The sequence below is a fragment of the Chionomys nivalis genome, chromosome 1, assembly GCF_950005125.1.
Source record: "Chionomys nivalis chromosome 1, mChiNiv1.1, whole genome shotgun sequence".
Classification (NCBI taxonomy): Eukaryota; Metazoa; Chordata; class Mammalia; order Rodentia; family Cricetidae; genus Chionomys; species Chionomys nivalis.
Genome location: NC_080086.1, coordinates 84,709,776 through 84,731,979, shown reverse-complemented (window position 1 = coordinate 84,731,979; position 22,204 = coordinate 84,709,776). Strand labels below are relative to the sequence as shown.

Below are 22,204 nucleotides of genomic sequence, written 5' to 3'. Positions count from 1 at the left end.
TTGTAAAATATCATTTTGAAGTTATTTGTGATGGTGCAACTAATACAGTTTTGACAATGCATTTTGAAATTATCTTCTTTAGTCACTGTGAAGTTTGAAATATGAAACGACCCCTTTAATCATTGTAAAAGAAGATAAAATTTAGTCATGGTTTGATTTTCTAACAGTGCTGATTGCCAATATAATACATTATTGTGGTTGATTCTGCATTATACGACCTATTAATACTTCTTTAGTAAGCCATGAGCACAGATTCTACAGGAATATATTGCTGAAAGAATAGTCTGTGGATAGCAGTGAAGGGAATCCATTTGACGAAAGGTAAAGGAGATGGAAAATTAGTGTTGCAATTAATACATTCACTTTTCCTTTTTAAAGCACATTTGATTTATTTTTATTTTGTTCTGACTTCAGTGGACTTTTGTTTTCTAAAGACTATCTTAACAGATGGAATGAATAGTGAATGCTCTATTTGGTATATGTAGAAGCTGATGATCTGGGGACTCCCAAGTTTAGAAAGAAAGACTTGAGTATATCAGCAGAGAATTCTAAATCGTGATGGTGAGTTCCTGTAGCTACTGGGTCAACCTCAGCTAACCTGTGATGGTGTTTTGTCCCTGTCTTAGGTGATCCTAAGAGAAAGCTCATATGCTCAGTGTGCAATAGAAGGTGCACTTCAGTGTCGAGCCTGCAGGAGCACAGGAAGGTGGGTAAGAGCCTGTGGGTTGCCATATGCACTTGGTTGATGTTATACTAAGACAGAACTGAGCCAGGGACATTGGGCAGGGGAGTGAACTGAGAACAGCTGTGCCATTCAGAGTTAGCTGACAGATTCTTCAATGCCAGAAATCATGTCTAGCTGATTCCCACAGAGCACTCACTGCATCTTCAAGATTTTTCAGTTGTTGTTCTCTCAAGAAACATGAATCGGTGATTTAAAACATACATTTTTGTGCTAAGAGTTGGCCTTTTTTATTAAAATCAGTACATATTGTAGTTTAGTTTGGTACAAAATTAATTTATAAGTATTTATGTCACAAATAGAATTCAGAATATCTCCTGATTTAACATGTTAAATATTTAGAACCTGGAAAATTTTCAGTTACTTGATATCCAGAGAAAAGGAGATATTGCTGATAAGTGTAAAAATTTCACTTTTTTTGTGATTTGTAAAATGCCTTTTGTGTATTTGTATATAGATTTATTACATAGTAATTTTCAGCTACTAGTCCCCGAAATGTCCCTGGATTTACATTATGACGTATGAGATAGTTACTGTCATGTTGTCATAAGTGAAGTTGACTCCTGGATTTAGAGGGATTTTTTTTATCATCTTCAGGAGAAATAATGGATTACAAATAAAGATCCAGTTTATTTTTTCTGTCAGTAATTATACATGTAACATTAGGCTGGAATTCTCATTTCTGAAAATGGATATTGAATTGACTAGAATTTTCTGCTCATTCTTACATTTTTGCGGTATCCAGCTGGTGATTTATGGGGCTGTTTGAAGATGTAATATGCCTCTTGAATTTGGGTGTCGTTCTTGCGCAGGGGCCAGGCTATTCTATCCAGTAGCATTCAGATTTTGGTCTGTGTGCTGACTTTCCAGAATGCGAGTCTAGATACTTTTCTTCTAGCTCCGCCCCGAGTGTATGTGTGTATACTTTTGAGTGCAGACAAGCACATGCCATGCACACATGTGGAGACTAGAGCAGATGGTCTCTGTTGTTGGTTTTCAATCTTTGATTTGGTGGGGACAGACTTTTTCTCTGCTGCATATGCCAGATTGTCTGGCTCGTAAGCTCCTGAGGGACCTCCTTTCTCTGGCCTTTTGTGTCATCACAGGAAACCTGGGGTGGCAGACATGCTTTTATGTGGGTTCTTGGAATTTGAACTTAGTACTTGATGCTCGCATAGAGGATGCTTTACCCACTGAGTCTCTCAAGGTCCTGTAGGTCCCTTTTTTTTTCCTTATTCATTTTAGGACTTGGAGAATAGAGACTTAATCTGAGGCAAAAAATATTAAATATGTTAGAGTATATTTTTTTAAACACCACTGTTTGAAAGTGAATGATTTATTTCCTGGGTCTATTTAATCTTAGATGATGATGTTTAAGATATTTTAACAGAGTGCTTTAGCAAATTTAGTCATGGAACCCCTTTCTGAATAATGTGTTATTTTCCATTTGTTAATAATATAAAAACTTACTCCATAAAAGAATAACTTGGTAGAAAAAGGTATACCTGTTGGTAGAATACAGAAAGTACAGCTGTGCCTTTAAGTTATGAACATTTGAAGAATTTTAATAAATCATTAGTTCAAGTAGACTTCACTGTCTCTATTGTAGATTAGCCCCTCAAAGCCCTTCTCTATACAAGGGGGGCTTTAGTAGTCCAAAAATGTCAGTCATTTTAGTTGGCCAGCTCTAATGTCTAATAGAGTATAGTTGCAGTGTTTTTCCATAACAGTAGATGGTGCTTTATGACAATATTAAATTATAGCCTAGTATTTTTTATTACACTATACTATCTTGTAATGTAATAAATTATATTATGACTTCTATTTCAAGTTATTTATTTGGGAATTCAAGTAGTAAATTATCATCCTAAAAATCAGCTTGGAAAATTGGAAATTTAACAAAACAAGTTTTCTTAATATTAGGTATAATTAAATAATATTGTCTGTCATTTGTTAAATTTTGTTAGAATTTTTGAAAATATCCACTTAATTTTCCACTATAAATAATGTAGTTAATTCAAAAAAGCTCTTATGTGTAGTAAATGCTGAAATTTATCTATTTCATAAGTTTAACCATGAAAAATGTTCCAAAAACTACAAGAGTTAAAAATTGAATAAATTTTGCAGTATTTTATTTAATGGTTATTTTAGCCAGAGATTTTTAAAAAAAACATTTTATATTGTAATACAGTTTGAGTAATACAAATGAAGTCTTCACTTCTATATGACAGAGGTTTGTCATTTTAAACTATTTTGCCATCATTATAAAATTATATTTTATGCATCTTTACATGCAGTGCTTAAGAATGTAAATTTGCACCTATAAGCTTTAAGTCATCATTATGTATCCTGTCCTTATTTCTTCACCTTGTGTTTAGCCTAATCCCCCACAGGTGTTTGATAGGGAGAGGCTGCCTGACCTTCCTCTGTGCCGCGTTGCACTCTGTTTCTAGTTCTCCTACCAATAGCTGCACAGGCTCCACCCTGCAATCTGTCCCTGCTCAGAACTGGGTATGGATGAGTCTCCGCATGTGTACAAGTCATACCCCAGAGGATCGATGACTGTCATGGCTGCCTGCTTTTCTGGCTTTTCCCAGTTCTCGCAGTGAGTTCAGTCTCACTAAAGAGTAGAGTAGTTAGGGGAGGGTTTCAAGCTCAGATCTGGCATGGCATAGAATAAGACTGCCAGGCCTTGGATCTGCTGACCTTTCTCCCTCCAGCGCCTTTTCCTTTCACTTTTCCTGCCACGGCTACTTAGATCCCAAGACAGCTTCGTCCTCCACTTATGTGCTGTATCAGTCATGCTGATCTTTTTCTCAGTGACATCTAATTATTCTGCAGTGACAGACACAGTTTTGGCTGTCTGTGGAAGGATTTGTTTGCCTAGGGTTAATCGTTGTACTTTTGGCAGAACCAGCCTTGAATCCTAGCCCAATAATTTGAAGCCCTTGATCACTGGGTTGGTGGCCAGCGTTTCCAAGGAAGGCTTCATGCAGTCTGCTGCTTAGAGCTGAACACCTTCCTCATGGTGGTAAAATAGGCTTCTGTTTTCCATACCAAATATTTTATGATTTGAGATAGAAAGACTTCATCTCTAGTTACTATATCAGCACTATAGTATCTGGTTGTAACATTTGCATTAGTTTGTGTGCTAAAGCCGTGTTCTGAATACATTTTTTTCAAAATCTATTTTCTTCATCTATATTTAGACTGTATAACATGTCATGAGATACACATATGTGGTAGAATTGTCAGAATAAGGAAACAATTTCACATTCACATCTCACATTTTTATTCAGTCCCTACCCCATGTCAGAGCTCCTGCAATCTATTCCTTTAACTAAGAATTCCTGACCACACCATTATTAATATTCTACTATTGGCCATATTGCTTAGGTTTAATGTTAGGTCTTTGGACTCAATCATCATATTTATGGGCTATTTTATGTGACCCATCATTTTTATTATGGTCTTCCGGTCATGTGGGACTTCATTGTGAACTTAGTGACTTTAGATCAACTTCCTACTAACCTTTCACTGTGATTGACAGTTTCTTTTGTACTCTTACATTTAAACTGCTAACGACAGCTGAAAGAGGAATATTATATCTACAGGTAACATATACCTTCCCCTCTAAATTTTATGTATAACACAAGTTAATATTTGTTAGTTGTGAACATTTTTTTACAATTGGTATGTTTACTACATACAAATAGGACAGATATATGGCATGCTTTACTGGGACCATTTTCTCTTAGTGATGCATCAGCTACACAGTTTGGCATGGCATTTCCACTGTACATGAAGCCAATTTAGGGCAGTGTGGGCCCAGTACTAGCAGCTGTCCACATGTTTACATGTTTGCTTCAGCTTTGTAGAATTCATTAGTCATTAAGATTTGGTTTAACTGTCGATCTAATCTTTTTCAGATCCATGAGATATTTGATTGTCAAGAATGTATGAAAAAGTTTATTTCTGCTAATCAGCTGAAACGTCACATGATCACCCACTCAGGTGAACTATGTAATGCTTTTTTTTCATATATATGTTGTTGTTGATTTTTGGTCTTTGGTTGTTTGATTTTTTATTTTGCAAGACAGGGTTTCTCTGTGTGGCACTGGCTTTCATGGAATTTGCTTTGTAGACCAGAGTGGCCTCAAACTCAGAACTCAGAGATCTGCCTGACTGCCTCCTGAGTGCTGGTATTAAAGGTATGTACCACCACTGCCTGACAATGTACTTCTTGTAAATATTGAAATCATTGCAAAAGAATTACTTCATCTTGTTCAAGAACCAGAAAAGGAGTAATCAGAACCCTGGCTATAAGTTCTAGTCTAGTCATAGTATCTCTAAGTTCTTAATTGTCTAGTTAGAAAGCAAAGGTTGTTTGACTGCAGGATGTACAAGGCCTACAGAAATCACTGTTTAATTTGGGACTTCGGTTTCTTTATGTTTCTTTATTTTTTATCTGTGGCATGGCACCGTGGCACCTGAAAAAAGAACTGTGGAGATGAAATAAGGTCATTTACATAGTATACTAGCATGTGTCTGGCATTTAGTGGAGATTCAACAATTATTGTTTTTATTATGTTTCTAGATACTTTGGAATTCTCAATATGGTACTCATAAAATAGAGAAATATATAGGTTTATGAGAAACATTTCAAAAGATGGATGTTTATTAAACCATTTAATATTTGGCTTTTATTTCACTTATGAAGACACTAAAATGTACTGAAAAGAGTTTTTGCCTTAAGCCATCCTTTTAAAGAATTTAGGAAGGTTATAGTTGAGGATATTGAAATACGTCTTTTGAACATCTTCATGGTTTGGAGGAAGAATAAGTGTTCGTGAGTTAAGATCAGTGATTGAACCTGTTGACTTTCTGGTGTGCGTTGTGTGATTTGCGCGGGATCGTTTGCTTGGTTGTTAACACTGATGCCCAGTCTGCAGTTGTGTGTGTTTTAACCTGCTTAATGCTTGGCTTCTGCTGAAGATGGGAGTTCTGTCACAAAGGGCCTGCCTGGTGCTCTGTGATTACTTCTATCACTGACAGATCTCTCAGCATCAAGGACCTGATTGAAACACACACTTTTATCTTTTTCCTGAACAAATAGAATTTGTGCTTTGAATTCAAACTTTTTTATTTCAAAGGTTTAACTTTCAGTATATGTCTATAGAAGAGTAAGCATTTTCATTTTCATTTGTGAATATGCATGGCTAATAGAATTTGCACGTCTAACATAGATGAACTACATGAAAGGCTTTTTTTTTGTACATGTCTGACTAGGCCTTAGTTTGTTTATGCATAAGAAATAGTTGCAGGAAAGCATGCTTCCTTCCCCTTGACCCTTGACTTTCATATCAGTGTGAGATTGTCTCCACTCATTTTTCACAGAAAAGCGACCTTATAACTGTGAGATCTGTAACAAATCATTCAAGAGGCTTGATCAAGTGGGTGCCCACAAAGTAATCCACAGTGAAGATAAACCCTATCAGTGCAAGCTCTGTGGAAAGGGATTTGCACACAGAAATGTTTACAAGAACCACAAGAAGGTAAAGATGCTTATTAACTTGTTAGCTACTGATTAGCTGGAAGGATTTCAGTTGGTCTCTTAACCAGAATTTGGCTGGGACATGCGACATGAAGTGAATAGGGTGGTTAGAGGTGACCCTGCTTCTGCCTTGTCAAGACAGACCTTGTCAAGACCACTGGCCTCTTTGGCTTTTCTTCTTGTCTCCATCCTCTGAAAATTGCTCTCAGAAAAGTGTCCTTCTGTGACAGTCCTTTAAACAACTCTCAACTGCTAATCAGCTCTAGTGATCCCAAGGTTGTAGCTGTTGCTGTTTCTATGCTCCTTCTTCTTTCTGTGTTTCATATCCCCCTTTTCCTGGGTTTCTTGTAGAGCTCTTTTCTGGGTCTGTTCATTTCTCTGAATGTGTTTTAGATTTTGTGTTAGCTTCCTACAGCCTTCAGTACCTGAGACAATTTACTTATTCAGAAAAGCGGTTTATTGGGCATGGTTTAATGGCTTACATTCATGGTTGCCTGGATCTGTTGCTTTTATACTCAAGGTAAAGCAGAGCCTTTCAGGGGTGAGGACACTACAAGAATGAAGGTGAAGCTTCCCTCACTCTGGCCAAGAAGCCGAGAGGTAAAGAGTGAAAGTGGGGGATGAACACTAGTGCCTCCATAGAGGGCATTCTTCCAAGTGATGTGACATCTCCAAAAACCTGCACCACCTAAAGGATCCATTCCCTTACAGTAAGCACTTCCAGAGAGGTGCCACGCCTTCAACATGAGAGACAGCTGAGTTCTCACCTGTATTTGTCACCGCCCCCACTTGAGGACATTGTTGGCTTTGGATGGCTTCTTTGTGCTCTCTCTCTGGCAGATGCCCACTGCATCCAGGACTTGAAGTTGCCAATGCTAAGCTGACAAAATCCAGGAAATTTACTTCCTTGAAACATTTCAGCAGTGCATTTATCAGTCCCCCTTATCCCAAACAAGAGTGACTTTTTATTCTTTGACCCAGGTAATTTCCCTTTTGTACTTTCTTCTTTCTGTACAGGATAGAAATGCAATGAACTTGAGGTCCTAGCTGGAACATAAGACAACAAATGGAGATCAAGGGGATACAAATTAGAAAAGAAGAAGTCAAACTCTCACTATTTGCTGGTGATATGATAGTTTACATACATGACCTCAAAAGTTCTACCAGGGAACTGTTACAACTCATAAACACCTTCAGTGATGTAGCAGGATGCACGATTAACTCAAAAATATCAGTAACCCTCCTTTTTACAGGTGATAAATGGGCTGAGAAAGAAATCAGAGAAACATTACCCTTCACAGTAGCCATAAATAATATAAAATATCTCAGAGTAACTCTAACCAAACAATTACCTATATGACAAGAACTTTAAATTTTTGAAGAAAGAAATTAAAGAAGACTCCAAAAATGGAAAGATTTCCCATGCTCATGGGTAGGTAGAATTTGCATAGTAAAAACGTCACTCCTACCAAAAGCATTCTACACATTCAACACAATGCCCACCACAATCCCAGCAAAAATTTCAGAGACCTCAAAAGAACAAACTCAACTTCATATGGGAAAACAAAAACCCAGGGTAGCCAAAACAATCCTGTACAATATTAAAGGAACTTCTGGAGGTATCACTATTTCTGATTTCAAACTCTACGATAGAGCCACAGTAATGAAAACAGCCTGATAATGGCAAAGAAAAAAACACAGACAGGAGGACCAATGGAAATGAATTGAAGACCCGGATATCAATCCACACACCTATGAATACCTGATTTTTTACAAAGAAGTTAAACATATAAAATAGAAAAAGGAAAGCAAACTCAAGAAATGGTGTTGGCATAACTAGATATCAACATGTAGAAGAATAAAAATAGATCCATATCTATCACCATGCACAAAACTCAAGTCCAGATGGATCGAAGGCCTCAACATAAAACCAACCACACTGAATCTTATAGAAGAGAAAGTGGAAAGTACACTTAAACACATTGGCACAGGAGACCACTTCCTAAATGTGACCCCAGTAGTGCAGACACTGAGAGAAACAATTAATAAATGGGACCTCCTGAAACTAAGAAGCTTTTGTAAAGCAAAGGACACTGTCAATAAGACAAAATTGCAGTCTACAGAATGAGGCTATGTTCATAGCAGCATTGTTTATAATAGCCTTAACGAGGAAACAACCTAGATGCTCCTCAACAAAAAAATGAATAAAGAAAACGAGGTGCATTTATACAATGGAGTATTATACAGCGGTAAAAAATAATGACATCTTGAAATTTGAAGGCAATTGAATGGATCTAGAAAAAAACGATATTGAGCGAGATAACCCACACCAAGAAAGACAAATATGTGTACTCACTCATAAGTGGTTTTTAGAGAAAGCAAAGAAAAACCAGCCTACAATCATAACCCCAGAGAACCTCGACAACAATGAGCACCCTAAGAGAGACATACATGGTTCTACATAAAAAGGAGAAAAAGACAAGATCTCCTCTTGGGAGGGGGTAGAAGGAGAAAAGGGAAAAAGGGAGGAGAGCGAAGAAAAATGTATAGCTTAATAAAAATAATAAAAGGAATAGGGCTTTAGATCAATATAAAATTCTAAGAAGAAAAAAAAAAAAGAAATGTAATTATCCAACACTCCTTCTTCAGTCTTGGGTCTTTTATAAAGGAAGAAAACATATCACAACTGTTTTTCCTGTCTGTTGTTTCATTATGTTTGCACCCATGTACCTTTTTGATTTTTGTACAGTGCTAAGCATCAAACTCAGGGCCTTGCCCATGAGTGGCAAGTGCTCTACCACTGAGCTCCATGCCCCTCACCCACGTGCCTTATTGGAAGGTTTCAGTGTCCTGATATTTTTCTTTTTTCTTGACCGCTTTTATACTCATCTAATCAGGCTTTTGATGCTTAGCACTTCTCACACTGTCTTACCAGGTAAAACATCCCAAAGCGTAACTGCTATATCACTCTTCTACTCTCCAGTGATGTGAATTCCAAATGCCACTCACATTATAGTGCATATATAGCTTCTGTCAGTCAGAGTTCTCTGGACCATCAACCCAGTCTACTTCTTAAGCGTATCTTCAATGCTTTGCATTAAGCACACCTAAAACAATTTCATACGTGCTTTCTCATGTTCAAATGCTTTTATCAGCGCAGGAGCAATGTCTCAGCAGTTAAGAGCACCACCTGCTTTTTCAGAGGTCTTGATTTCAGTTCCCAGAACCTGCATGGCAATACACAACCATTTATAACTTCAATTTCAGGGTATTGGATGCCCTTACTGCTGTCCTCAGGCACCAGGCATATATGGCGCATAGATATACACACAGGCAAGCTACTCATTTACATAAAATAATAATACAAAATTCAAAAACTACTTCCGTGTATGTGTGGGTGGTGCAGGTATGGTGTGAGTGTTGGGGGTGTATCTGGGGGGGGGTGATGTGGTGGGCATATTTATTTGTGGTTTGTGTGTATGTGTGTACATAATACCTATATGGGCGAGTGTGAACCATAGTGCATGTGCAAAGGTCAGAGGTACTTGGTTCTCTCCTTCCACTGCAGGCTCCTGGGTTCCAGTTCAGGCTGTCAGGCTTAGACAGCAAGGGCTTTTCGCTGTTCTGACACCATGACATTAGATATTTGCTTGTCTTCTACATGCTCTTTAGCTTCTTTATCTTCAGGTTATATGCTCTTAGTTCTTCTCTGGGTTTTGTTCACATTTCCACACTATACTTTTCCTTTAGTTCTTCTTTTAAAGCATGTTAGCTTTAATTTTACTATGTTTATTTTGTACATGATTCATGTTCAGATTTAGAAAATATGTCACATAGAAATTTATGTGAAAACATACGCGATATCAGAAATGCTTGTTTATTGATTTTAGGGAAACACTTCACTATATTTTTAAAGGGAATATTTAGTAGGCATTGAAGTGACTTCATTATTTACAGTGAGTTTCAAGAAACAGCTATCTCTTGTGAAAGCATTAAAAATGATACTGATTTTAGTTTCTGTCCAAGAAGAATAAGAAGTGGCCGATATATCAAGAGCTGAACATGGCCGATTGATAATGCTTCACATTGTCTCTGCCCGATTTCTTGCCTTGTACCCTCACACTTAAATCAAGGCCTGCATCCAGGGCAGGGCTGTAGTCATTGTTGCTCATTTGGAATTACATGACTATATAAAGTATCTGGCTAGTTTCCTATTCGCTCTCTGGAACCCTCTTAATCCTTTCTTTGATGAAACTGATCTGCCCACATTTATGAGTTTTTCACAGTTTGGCTTATGTTATATGCCATATGGGAATTTGGCAGAGGATCTTTGCACTATCCCTCATACTTTTCAGCCATAAATCATATGAAAGTAATAATGATGTCTTAGGGAGGACAGAAACCATGATGGTTGTGATTTCCAAAGTGGAAAACATTCTCAATCTTCTGCCCCTGACACATGTGTTTCTGTGTTGGGATCCTAGTGTGTCTTGGTGTGGTTATGTGAAAATGCCTAGAATATTCAAGAGTCATATGAAAAACTAAGTCAACCTTGCTCCATAATTATTTAGTAATGGTCATTTAGGAAACTACATGATAATAGTAGACAATTAGAACAAGAAAATCATTAAGAGTTAGTCTGATCTCCATCATGAAGCATGTCCAAATATTCTTTTCAGTAAATAAAATATTCCTTTGGATTCTTTGCATTTGTCATCTTTGCATTTCATCATATCCATTTATTTCTCTCATTTTGGATGGATTGTGGTGCTTTTTGAGGCACTGCTAACAGTTTCACCATCAGTCCTGAAGGTTCAGCCATTAGTTTTTTTGTTTGTCTGTTTGATCGTTTTTCATTTCCTCATCCTTGCTATACTCGATTTATCTGATCCAGATTAGTGCTAAAATGTCTGGCTAAAATAAGAGTCATCTGTCTGGGTCCAGTTAGATTTGTGTTATTGGAATCATAGTTGGTCAGACATTTCAGAACTATAAGAAGAATAACTGTGAGTTAATCATCTTTCTCCATCTGTTACTTGTCAGACTTATTGCAAAGCAAAACTCTGAAGAAAATATATGGTGATCCCCTCCTCTTGTGATATGGATGTCTAAATGGAGCAAATTGTCTTTTTTTATCTGCTTGATGATGGAAGTGAGTCCATGGGAGTTTTTAAAGCCCCAAGGAAGTCGTTGGGAGCTTCCTGGCATCAGATATGTGCCTACTCATTAAAGTTCCTTTGTGTGATTTGTCAGGGATGGAGCCCCAGAAGTGTATGTAGGAATCTAGTCACAACTTCTGGAAACATTCTGTTGGGCTCCTATAGTCAGGTTCCATTCATTTGTAGTCAGATTCTGAGCAATGGCACTCTCTTAGCCTTCAGTCCTATTCACAGGGGCATGAATCATTTCAAAGTAGAACCTCATGCTTAAGTTTGAGAGTGATTTAATAAAATAAAGACTTGTGCACATAATGTATTCATTTTTTCTTATTGTTTATTACATTTATTTATTTTCTTACCTGTGTTAGAGTGTATGTGCCATGTCAAAAGACAGCTTGCTGTGACTTGTCTCTTCCTTCTACCCTTGGCAATTCCTGCCTTTACCTGCTGATCCTTCTTGATGATTCCTAATTAGTTTTGCTATTTAAAAAAAAATGTGTCTTGGGTCATGGTCCTATCCTTTGAAAGACATTGTAGTTCAAACATTGCTTTGGTATAATTTTGTTAGACCTGAAAGAAAAATATAAATTTATCTTTAACAGATCATAAATTCATTTACAAAATCAGAGCACAAGGGGTAAACTTAACACAAGAAAAAAAAATTCTTAAAGCTTTTTCAAGAAAGTATTAATGTGAGAACTGAAAGACAGGCACTCAGTAAATACATCCTAGCTGCTCTGTCTTGTCTTTTCAGCCAGATAGCTGTTCTTCAGGCCTGCTCAAGCGATTCCTTTTTCCTGGGATGGTAGTGACTGCAGTTTGAAGATGCTTACAGTTATGAGTGCCAGGCAGGAATTGAGATAATAGTGTCCAGCAGGGGCTCATTATCAGCTGGGGCTCAGTGGTCACTGAAAACCCCTGTCTGTTAAAATTGGTGCTATTGTTCTTAAGTGGGTGAAGAAATAGCAGTGTGAAACTTGCTTTTCAATTGATTATTTTCATGATGGAAGCACATTGAAAACAAATTGTACAGATTGAGAGTGTACATTATGATCTTTTAATTATGCAAGCACTCTGAAATGATTACCGCAGTCAAAATAGTCAACATTTCTGTCACCTGCATCATCTGATATGGTCTCCTGTTTCTGTTTGATATAATAAAAACATGTAAGATCTATTCTTGTGATTTTACATTTTCTCACTACAGAAAGTAAACCAAAGAATTATTATCCGTGAGATGATAGCGTGTTAATTAACGACTGTATACATATGTCATAATGTCATGTTGTGTGATATACACATGTAATTTTTATCAAAGAAAATTAAAAGTTAACAATCTATAATTTTAGCAATTATAAGTATATAGTACTGTATAACAGTCAGCTCATTATACATTTCCAAATTTATTCATTGTAATTCGAACTGTGTATCTTTATACCAGGACATCCCATTTTCCTCCCCTTTGTTACCCTTTCTTTCAGCCGTGCTTTTGTCAACTACCATAAACTCTTTGCTTTATGAATTTGACATTTTCAGATTCTACACCATAATTTTCTTTCCATGGCTTATTTTATTTTACATAATGTCCTAATCTTTCTGAACTTTTCCTTACTATGTTGAATATTTGGATCATAGCTCACTGGGAAGTCAGTGATGCCCTTTTATCCTTGGACCTTTGTCAAGAAACTCTTTATCTTTGCTTTCTCATTAGGTACCTGCCCTAACCTTTTTGCAAACACAAGAGAGAAATTCTGGAAGAAAATATAAGCACATTCTTTCTTTGTAATCAAATTTAAAACTTTTCTTGCTACTTTTTCTTTTCTTAATAGACATCTCTTGAGAATTAAACCTTAGATCATTTATGAATGCATGGTGGTCAATTATATAGCATGGATTGTATTTACTCTCATTTCCCCTCCAAAAATCAGCAAATACACACACACACACACACACCACAATCCCAGTATTTTCCTGGGTGATATCCTTTTGCCTTATTGTCAACAAATTATTGTACATTGTTCTTTTTTCTAAAAAAGCATTAAATACTACATGTCAACTACTATATTACTATATGTGAAGATCTGCAATCGTAATAATCGGAGAAGATTTTGTTGACAGAATTAAACACAATCTTATCCTTTACATCAAAGCTTTGGCATACTTTTGGTCCCAGTTTGTGAAGAGTTTGAATATAGAAAACCAGAGATGAAAAGCTTGGCTAGTCAATGCTTTCATGAAGGACTTGTCTCTAGTATTTCCTCTTCTTTTCCGTGTGGAGTGAGCTAACTGCTACTCTACTGAACTGAAACTGAACTTGTCAACAGAGCTCTAGCTTTAGTGTATTTTTATGAGGAGGAGAAAGCCTTTTATTTATTTAATTTTTTTTTTATTAAAAATTTGGAGCAACGGTCTGAGCTCTTAAGGTCCAAATGAGGAGCAGAAGGAGGGAGAACATGAGCAAGGAAATCAGGACCACGAGGCATGCACCCACCCACTGTGACAGTGGAACTGATCTATTGGGAGCTCTCCAAGGCCAGCTGGACTGGGACTGAATAAGCATGGGCTGAAACTGGACTCTCTGAACATGGCGGACAATGAAGGCTGATGAGAAGCCAAGGACAATGGCACTAGGTTTCGATCCTAATACATGAACTGGCTTTGTGGGAGCTTAGCCTGTTTGGATGCTCACCTTCCTGGACCTAGATAGAAGTGGGGGGACCTTGGTCTTCCTGTGGGGCAGGGAATTTGGACTGCTCTTCAGTATCGAGAGGGAGGGGGAATGGACTGGGGGGAGGAGAAGAGGAGTGGGGATAGGGGGAGGGGAACGGGGGGAGTGGGCAATATGTGGGAGGAGGGGGAGGGAAATGGGAAACGGGGAGCAGTTGGAAATTTTAATTAAAAAAGAGTAAAAAAAAAATTTCTGCCTCCTCCCCGCCTCCCATTTCCCTCCCCTCCCCCCACTCCTCTCCCCCCTCCCTCTCCAGTCCAAAGAGCAGTCAGGGTTCCCTGCCCTGTGGGAAGTCTAAGGTCCTCCCCCCTTCATCCAGGTCCAGGAAGGTGAGCATCCAAACAGGCTAGGCTCCCACAAAGCCAGTACATGCAGTAGGATCAAAACCCAGTGTCATTGTCCTTGGCTTCTCAGTCAACCCTCATTGTCCGCCATGTTCAGAGAGTCTGATTTTATCCCATGCTTTTTCAGTCCCAGTCCAGCTGGCCTTGGTGAGCTCTCAATAGATCAGCCCCACTGTCTCAGTGGGTGGGTGCACCCCTCGCGGTCCTGACTTCCTTGCTCATGTTCTCCCTCCTTCTGCTCCTCATTTGGACCTTGGGAGCTCAGTCTGGTGCTCCAATGTGAGTCTCTGTCTCTATCTCCATCCATCGCCCTATGAAGGTTCTATGGTGATATGCAAGATATTCATCAGTATGGCTATAGGATAGGGCCATTTCAGGCACCCTCTCCTCAGCTGCCCAAGGAACTAGCTGGGGACATCTCCCTGGACACCTGAGAACCCTTTTGCATGCAAATGGATGGAAATAGAAAACACTATCCTGAGTGAGGTAACCCAGACCCAAAAAGATGAACATGGGATATACTCACTCATTATTGGTTTCTAGCCATAAATAAAGGACATTGAGCCTATAATTCATGATCCTAGAGAAGCTAACTAAGAAGGTGAACCCAAAGAAAAACATATAGTTATCTTCCTGGATATTGGAAATAGACAAGATTGCCGGGCAAAAATTGGGAACTTGGGGGTGGGGTGGGATTGGGGTAAGGGGAAATGGGGAGAGAAAAGTGAGAAGGGGAGGATGGGGAGAGCTTGGGGGAATGGGATGGTTGGGATAAAGGAAGGGTGGATATGGGAGCAGAAAAGTACATTATCTTAATTAAGGGAGCCATTTTTGGATTGGCAAGAGAAAGCCTTTTAAAGAAGCTATTTGTACAAATGACTGTATAAATTTAACCTGCAAACCTTGAAGAAATCTAGATTAAACAGTGATGCAGCTTCAGGTTTTCTATGTAGTACACTGGGTGAGCTAACAGACTCCTTTCCTCTCTTCCATTCTTTATTTTTCTACATTAATTCTATATTTAATTAGTTTTTTTCTCATTTTTAGTTGTTCTTTGAGAATTTCCTAGAATATAGTTTGATCATTTTCATCCCCATCATTCAGATCCTCCAGAATGAACCCTCATTCTTCCCTATGCCCAACTTTATGTCCTCTTTTATCTCTAAACCATCAAGTAACTTTGTGCTGCCCACATTCTCTTTGATGTATGACCTCCTACTGATGTGCAGTTGACTTACCAGGGGTCACACCTTTAGAGTAAACAGACCCTCCCTCTCCCACCAACAATCAACTACCAATAACTCCTTAGCTAGAGGTGGGACTTCATGCCCACCTCCGGTCTCTGTGTTGTAATGTTTTCTGGCATGAACATGTGTAGGTCTTGTACAAGCTGTCCTAACTGCTTTGAGTTCACATGTGCCCTGCTGTGCCTGGAAAACAGTTTCTTTGTAGTCACACTGCTTCTGCTCTTAGAGTCTTTCTGCCACCTTCGCAATGGTGGAGGACTAGAGAAATTACCCGCTCAAATTTGAAAGCTCTAAAACAAAGTAGCTTTTGCAGTGTAGTAAATAGCAGTATCTACTTAGGTAAAATTTAAATACTAAAGAAAGAAACAAGAATGCAAGCATGCCATCAAATTCTCCTACGTTCCTGTGAAAACTCTCCTCGGCAGATACTTTCAAGCATCTTTCCAGACTCCATTGTGTGTGAGTGAATGTGTATAGCCAAATGGTATTTTATAATGATGTGACACTCCAAAAGTTATGCATGATTTTCCTTATTAAATAAAGTAAACTAAACTAAAAAATAAATGTAAGTGCAATTATAATATCTACTATACTCAATTAACCCATTTATATTTCTTATAACCATTCAAGAGTTTCCTGTTTTGCTTTTTCTCTTCTTAAAACTTTCAGATGTATTTTGTAAAGACAGTTGGTCAGTCGTGGGGATGTACATTTGCCGACTGAGAACACTGTGCCACAATGGAATCCAGAGAGTTTACCTTCCGGGTCACAGTTTGTGAGCTTGCCTTACTGTTCATTCTCCGACAAACATTAAATAGTATCTATTTTCTTAATGTGTGACACTGTCATGGACAACAGATACTGTTTTTAATTTGTCATTCTTTGAATTTGTCATTAATTATATATTAATGCCATATGTAGCACGGATACCTTCTATGTTAATTCTATACAGTTTAATCCAGGTTTGAAATATTTTGCTGCCTATGAGTTTCTTTAAAAGTCACTTGAACCCAATGAGTGTCATCTAAACAGTTGTCCTCTCTTCACTTCTTATTTTACGAGTCTGCAGGCTATGCTTGCTTCCTTCCTCTCTCATATCCAAGTTCATGTCCGAGGCTTGTTTCTTCTTGTAAGACACCAGCTTTCTTACTTCTCTTATCCAAGGCTACTTTGCAGTCTTATCAACTCGTCTCATTTATTACTACAGATTCTCAAAGCAACATAGTCTTAGACATGCTAGTCAATCTGCCCAAACCCTTTAGAGACCTTTCATCTCTCTGAATAATTGACAACACTTTAGGCTGACCTGGTCTTCATGATTGGTCTCTTCTTTTTCTCTTCACCCTTGCCTGTTTCTGCATCTTCCCACTTCTCTGCCTGATTCATATCACTCCAGCCACATGGGCAGAAACATAGACGTTTGTCCTGGGTAGTTGTGATTGTTGCCAACCTGAAGCAGAAAGCTGTGTTCACCAGTACATGATCCTGATGAGATGTGTCTATTCACTTTCTCTCAGCAGAGGCCTTCAGTGGGTTCAGTGAGCATGGCCCTCACTGAAACTCCAGTCACTGCTGAATAAGCGGTAGCTTACTAGGTAGGACCTGCAGTTTGGTCTGTAGCCTCCTAAAGCCATCCAGAGGGCTCTGGATAGAGTATGTCTGAGTTGCCTGTGCTTCTTTTTGTAGGCAACCCCAATAATCACACTGAGTTACCAAAACCTTTCTGTGTTCTGTAATTACCCTCCATATGAGAATATAGACATTTCTTTATATATCCTTAGGAATAGAAAAGCAATCTGGCCTCTTCCCGCATCCCTGTTACTGTCACTCAGGTACCTGTGCTTTGTTCCCTAAGAACAGACTTTTCTCAGACATCACCTCAGCTAGGATTCTCTTGGTCACCTATTTGAAATCTGTTCTCTGAAACACTATCTGTGCTGCTTTTTATTTTCCTCTATAGCATGTGTCACTCACTTCCTGACGTAGATTGTGTGTTTATCACACATACAGGATAAAAGCCTTGAGATGCAGCAACTTTTGTGGATTTTGTTCTCCCTGTATCCTCAGTCTGAAATAGGATGAACCCCTAAAAGCAAAGTGCATACTATAAACCTGATACAAAACACCCTCCAAATGGAAGTGCAGGTGTCATCTACCGGTTTTCTTTTCGAGTTTTCCATTTTCTTATTACTGTACCATCAAACCTTAAATTAGTAATGTTTTATATTTATTTATTTATTTATTTATTTATTTATTTATTTATTTATTTATTAAAGATTTCTGCCTTCTCCCCGCCACTGCCTCCCATTTCCCTCCCCCTCCCCCATCAAGTCCCCCTCCCTCATCATCCCTAAGAGTAATCCGGGTTCCCTGCCCTGTGGGAAGTCCAAGGATCACCCACCTCCATCCAGGTCTAGTAAGGTGAGCATCCAAACTGCCTAGGCTTCCACAAAGCCAGTACGTACAGTAGGATCAAAAACCCATTGCCATTGTTCTTGAGTTCTCAGTAGTCCTCATTGTCCGTTTGTGTTACAGATACTGTCTTTGGTAATTGGAAAACACCTTTACTTTACAATATTGAATTTATATTTAAATCTAAATATCTAGTTTTCCATCATACTAAGAAAACCTTTTCCCACTCAATTATTTTTTAAAATTTAGAACATTTTCTTCTATGAGATTTGAGGCTTTATTCTTCATTATAAAAAATAGGTGAAGCCAGATGTGGTGGCATGTATCTGTAAATCAGCATTTATTAGACAAGAGGATTGACACAAGCTCAAAGCCAGCCTGAGCTGCATAGCAAGAGTGTCTCGGAAAAATAATGTGAATAAAAATACTAAATCCATATAGCCTCTCTCCTCCTGTAGGAAGTGAAGAGCCCACCTTTAGTTGCATCAGAACCCTTTAGTAAATATTCCACGCTTCTCTTGCCAGTTTGGAATGTCATGTTCATAGTGCCATTTATATTATATAATGGAAGAAATGTTCTCCTATTTTTTTCCATCTAGAATTTCTGTGTCCAAGTAACAGATTTAAATATCTTAAATTTATCCTGACTTTTTCTTCCACCTTTTATATTTCTGACAGTGGAAACAGTCTTGATATATGTTGCAGTGTTATTCTCTATGATACTTCTCAAATACTTCTCAGACTTGAATACTGACATGCCCATCAAATTGTGAACATCTCTGTCAATGGGATGTGAATAAAGTAGCTTCTTTCAATTGTCTCATGCTTTTTGAAACAATACCATAGAACCTATCAGATTTATAACTTATTTTATTGTAATGAAAGGATATCGTTGGACTTTTGAGAATTTTAAAAATGTATTTGTGAACCTTATTCAATTTTGCCATATGTGTCTGGAGAGATGATGACTCAGCAGTTAGAGATGACTTGCTGTTCCTGCAGAGAAGACTTGGATTCAGTTTTCAGCACCCACATGAACATCTGTAACTCCAGTTCCAGGAGATTCAATATCCTGCTGTGGCCTCTGCACACACGAGGTGTACGGGTGATACACATACAGACAAAATGTTTATATACACAAAATAAAATTTGAAAATATTTATAAATAAATAAATTTTGTTATCCACAGTTTAGAGTAAGATTTTTTTCATGGTTTTTGCCAAATTGGTTTAAACTTCTGTGTGATCATTTCAATGCCTGTTGGTTTGTTGTGTTCCATAGACTTTTATAACATGTGTATCTTTTGCAAATCTTCATTTATTTTTTCATCTTTAATCAAGAACATGGCTCTTGGAATTCATTAATCCATGTATTTAACATGACATTAGATGCAAATTAAGTATTTAATGAATGCTACCTCAGGTTAACCATATGAGCTCATGCTCTTGTAATTTAAACACCAAGCAGACCTCAGGATTAAATCTCTTTAAATACCTCAGTGAGATTTTAGGGAAAGGGTAGAGACGATGTGCCTGTGAACTCTTCCTTTTGCCTATATGGAAAATGAGCAAGCCTGGCAAACACTGTATAGGGCTGACTATACACTAGACAAACTATACAGCATGTTGGTCTACAAAGTAGATCTTACAAAATATACATTTGTGTTTACATTAGCAATTCGAGATAGGAGTAACAATTTCCTTTGCTATTTATCGAATTTCTAAGGAATTTGAGAGTTTGACAGAACAAGTGTTCTTCCTGTGAATGCATATGGTTATGCTTTCCCTCCTTCGTAGTAGAGCTATAAGAAGAAGCAAGATGCTGTCTGCATTCTGTAATGATGAGCTCATTCTTCTTCTGCTGACTCTGTCTTCCTTCTGCAGACTCACTCTGAGGAGCGACCATTTCAATGTGACGAATGCAAAGCTTTGTTCCGCACCCCATTTTCTCTGCAAAGACACCTGTTGATCCACAACAGTAAGTCCCAATTTGGGCAGCTGAGGACAGATGGAGTTACTTCCTACTGTGTTCTTAGACCTTTTCAGAATGTAGACATCACAGAAGTGCACTGTGACTTGTTAGATAATCTGTTTAAAGCATACAGAAGACAGATTGCCTTGTGTTCCTACAGTACCATTAATCATTTTATGAGAATGAAATTCTTTATTTTATGTCATCTCTTCTCAGTATTTATGGTTTGTATGGAAAAAGATACCTCACACGCAGTAAGCTGTGAACATTGTTTTGAAACACAGACTTTCATTCCCTTTTAACTTTGATGATTAAGGAAACTTGGCTGCCTTTGTAACAGGAAATTATGTTGCAGGTCAGGGTTTTATTAGCTTGCAGGCTAAAAGTTGAAATGGATCAGAGTGCACATCTAATCCAGCACCTTTTTTTAAGGAGAAATTGAGAATATTCTCAATTGAGTCTGACAAGAGCACAGTCATTCAAGTAGGGGATTGTAGACATTGCATCCAGCTGTCCGATAGGCAGGCACCTTTCCTACTTCATGTAAAATTTTTGATTTCTGTACTTTTTGGGGGAGGTAAATTTTTATTGTGTTCTACGTAGACATACATCTTCTTAAAAAAATGTACATGTAAAGTTCTATTGCTGCTTAAATATTAAATTCCAAATACAAGGCATTGTGACAATTGGTGTACAGAATGGTGACAGAAGAAAGTTTCTCCGCTCAAGCTAGAGTCTAATATGAAAAATAATAAAGGTCTTAAGGTTTTATACATGTTGGTGATGGGCTTGAGGAAGAAAGCTACTTCCTTTAGGAAAAGAGCAGACTACAGTTCCAGTCCAGGTTAGTCACCATACAGCTCTGGGGAGTGCTTAGCCTAACTTTCCATTTCCTCATACAGAACAACTTTGTCATTAAAGAATGAAATTTGTTGCACAAAAGAAGGAATTATTATGTTTAGAGGGCTTAAGAGCTGGATGGATTTTGGAATAAGCATTTAGACAAGTGAACTTCATTGAAGACATGTGGCTGAATTTGTCTTGATGCTAAGGAAATTTTTCATGGGAAAAATTAAATTTTATTTCACATAACAACAATGAATTTGTAATGTCAGAAATCTGATACTTTTGATGTCACCATCTTGGTTTTCAGCAGCTTTAGAGGAAGGACTGAAGTGGCTGTGAAACTGTGCTGTGTGCTCTGTAGTGGGAATAATAATGTGCAGCACTAGAAGAGGCTTTCAGAAGCTGCACTGTGGTGTCGGGCTAGAAAAGTCAACCTCCAGACTGCAGCAGTGAAGTTAAAACAGCAGGAAAACAAGATGTAGAGAGAACAAAGTCCTAGGTCTTGTTTCACACAGTGTTAACAGTACAGCTAGTTGCACTTCAGAGATATGAAGGCTGTTATCACACACACATGTCTTCACCATAGACTAAAATATGAACAATTTCTACTTACTTTGGAAGTTATTGCTCTTCCCCTGTACACTAAAAACCAAGACAGGTCCCTGGTTAGCTTGTAGGTGTTAAGCTTAGGGGAAAGTTCTGATAGCATTAAGACACAGAATCTGATAGAAGTAGCACATCAGAATTAGGGAATTCTGTTATTTTAACTCAAAAAAAAATCTGAAATCCTATGTTTGTGGAGTGACTGTTGACTTGTCTTCTAAGGTGAAAGGACTTTCAAGTGCCATCACTGTGATGCCACATTTAAAAGGAAGGACACGTTAAATGTTCATGTCCAAGTGGTCCATGAAAGACACAAGAAGTACCGATGTGAGCTCTGCAATAAGGCCTTCGTTACGCCGTCAGTGCTCAGGAGCCATAAGAAAGTAAGTGGGAATGTTATCAAGACAGAATGCATTATAAGGTTAAGAATTATGACAGTTTTATTTTAATTTATGACATGCTTATAGACAAGGACAAATATATGATTATATTCGCTATCCAAGAAATACCTGATTTCTTTGTTTTTCGGAATAGGCATTTTCTCATAAAATGAAACCTCACAGTTATATGTTTATTTTATGTAATCTTTAGTCTTACT

The 22,204-nt window shown here is 37.9% G+C and overlaps 1 protein-coding gene across 1 annotated transcript in view; it reads left to right on the top strand.

Annotated features, from left to right (window-relative positions):
• Positions 1–22,204, top strand: part of Prdm5 (PR/SET domain 5) — a 154,703-nt gene that overhangs the window by 69,508 nt on the left and 62,991 nt on the right. Inside the window, exons 7-11 of the mRNA XM_057770980.1 lie at positions 627–706; positions 4,672–4,756; positions 6,140–6,297; positions 20,070–20,163; positions 21,829–21,989. Coding sequence (XP_057626963.1) covers positions 627–706; positions 4,672–4,756; positions 6,140–6,297; positions 20,070–20,163; positions 21,829–21,989 — 578 coding nt within the window. The remainder of the gene's footprint in view (positions 1–626; positions 707–4,671; positions 4,757–6,139; positions 6,298–20,069; positions 20,164–21,828; positions 21,990–22,204) is intronic.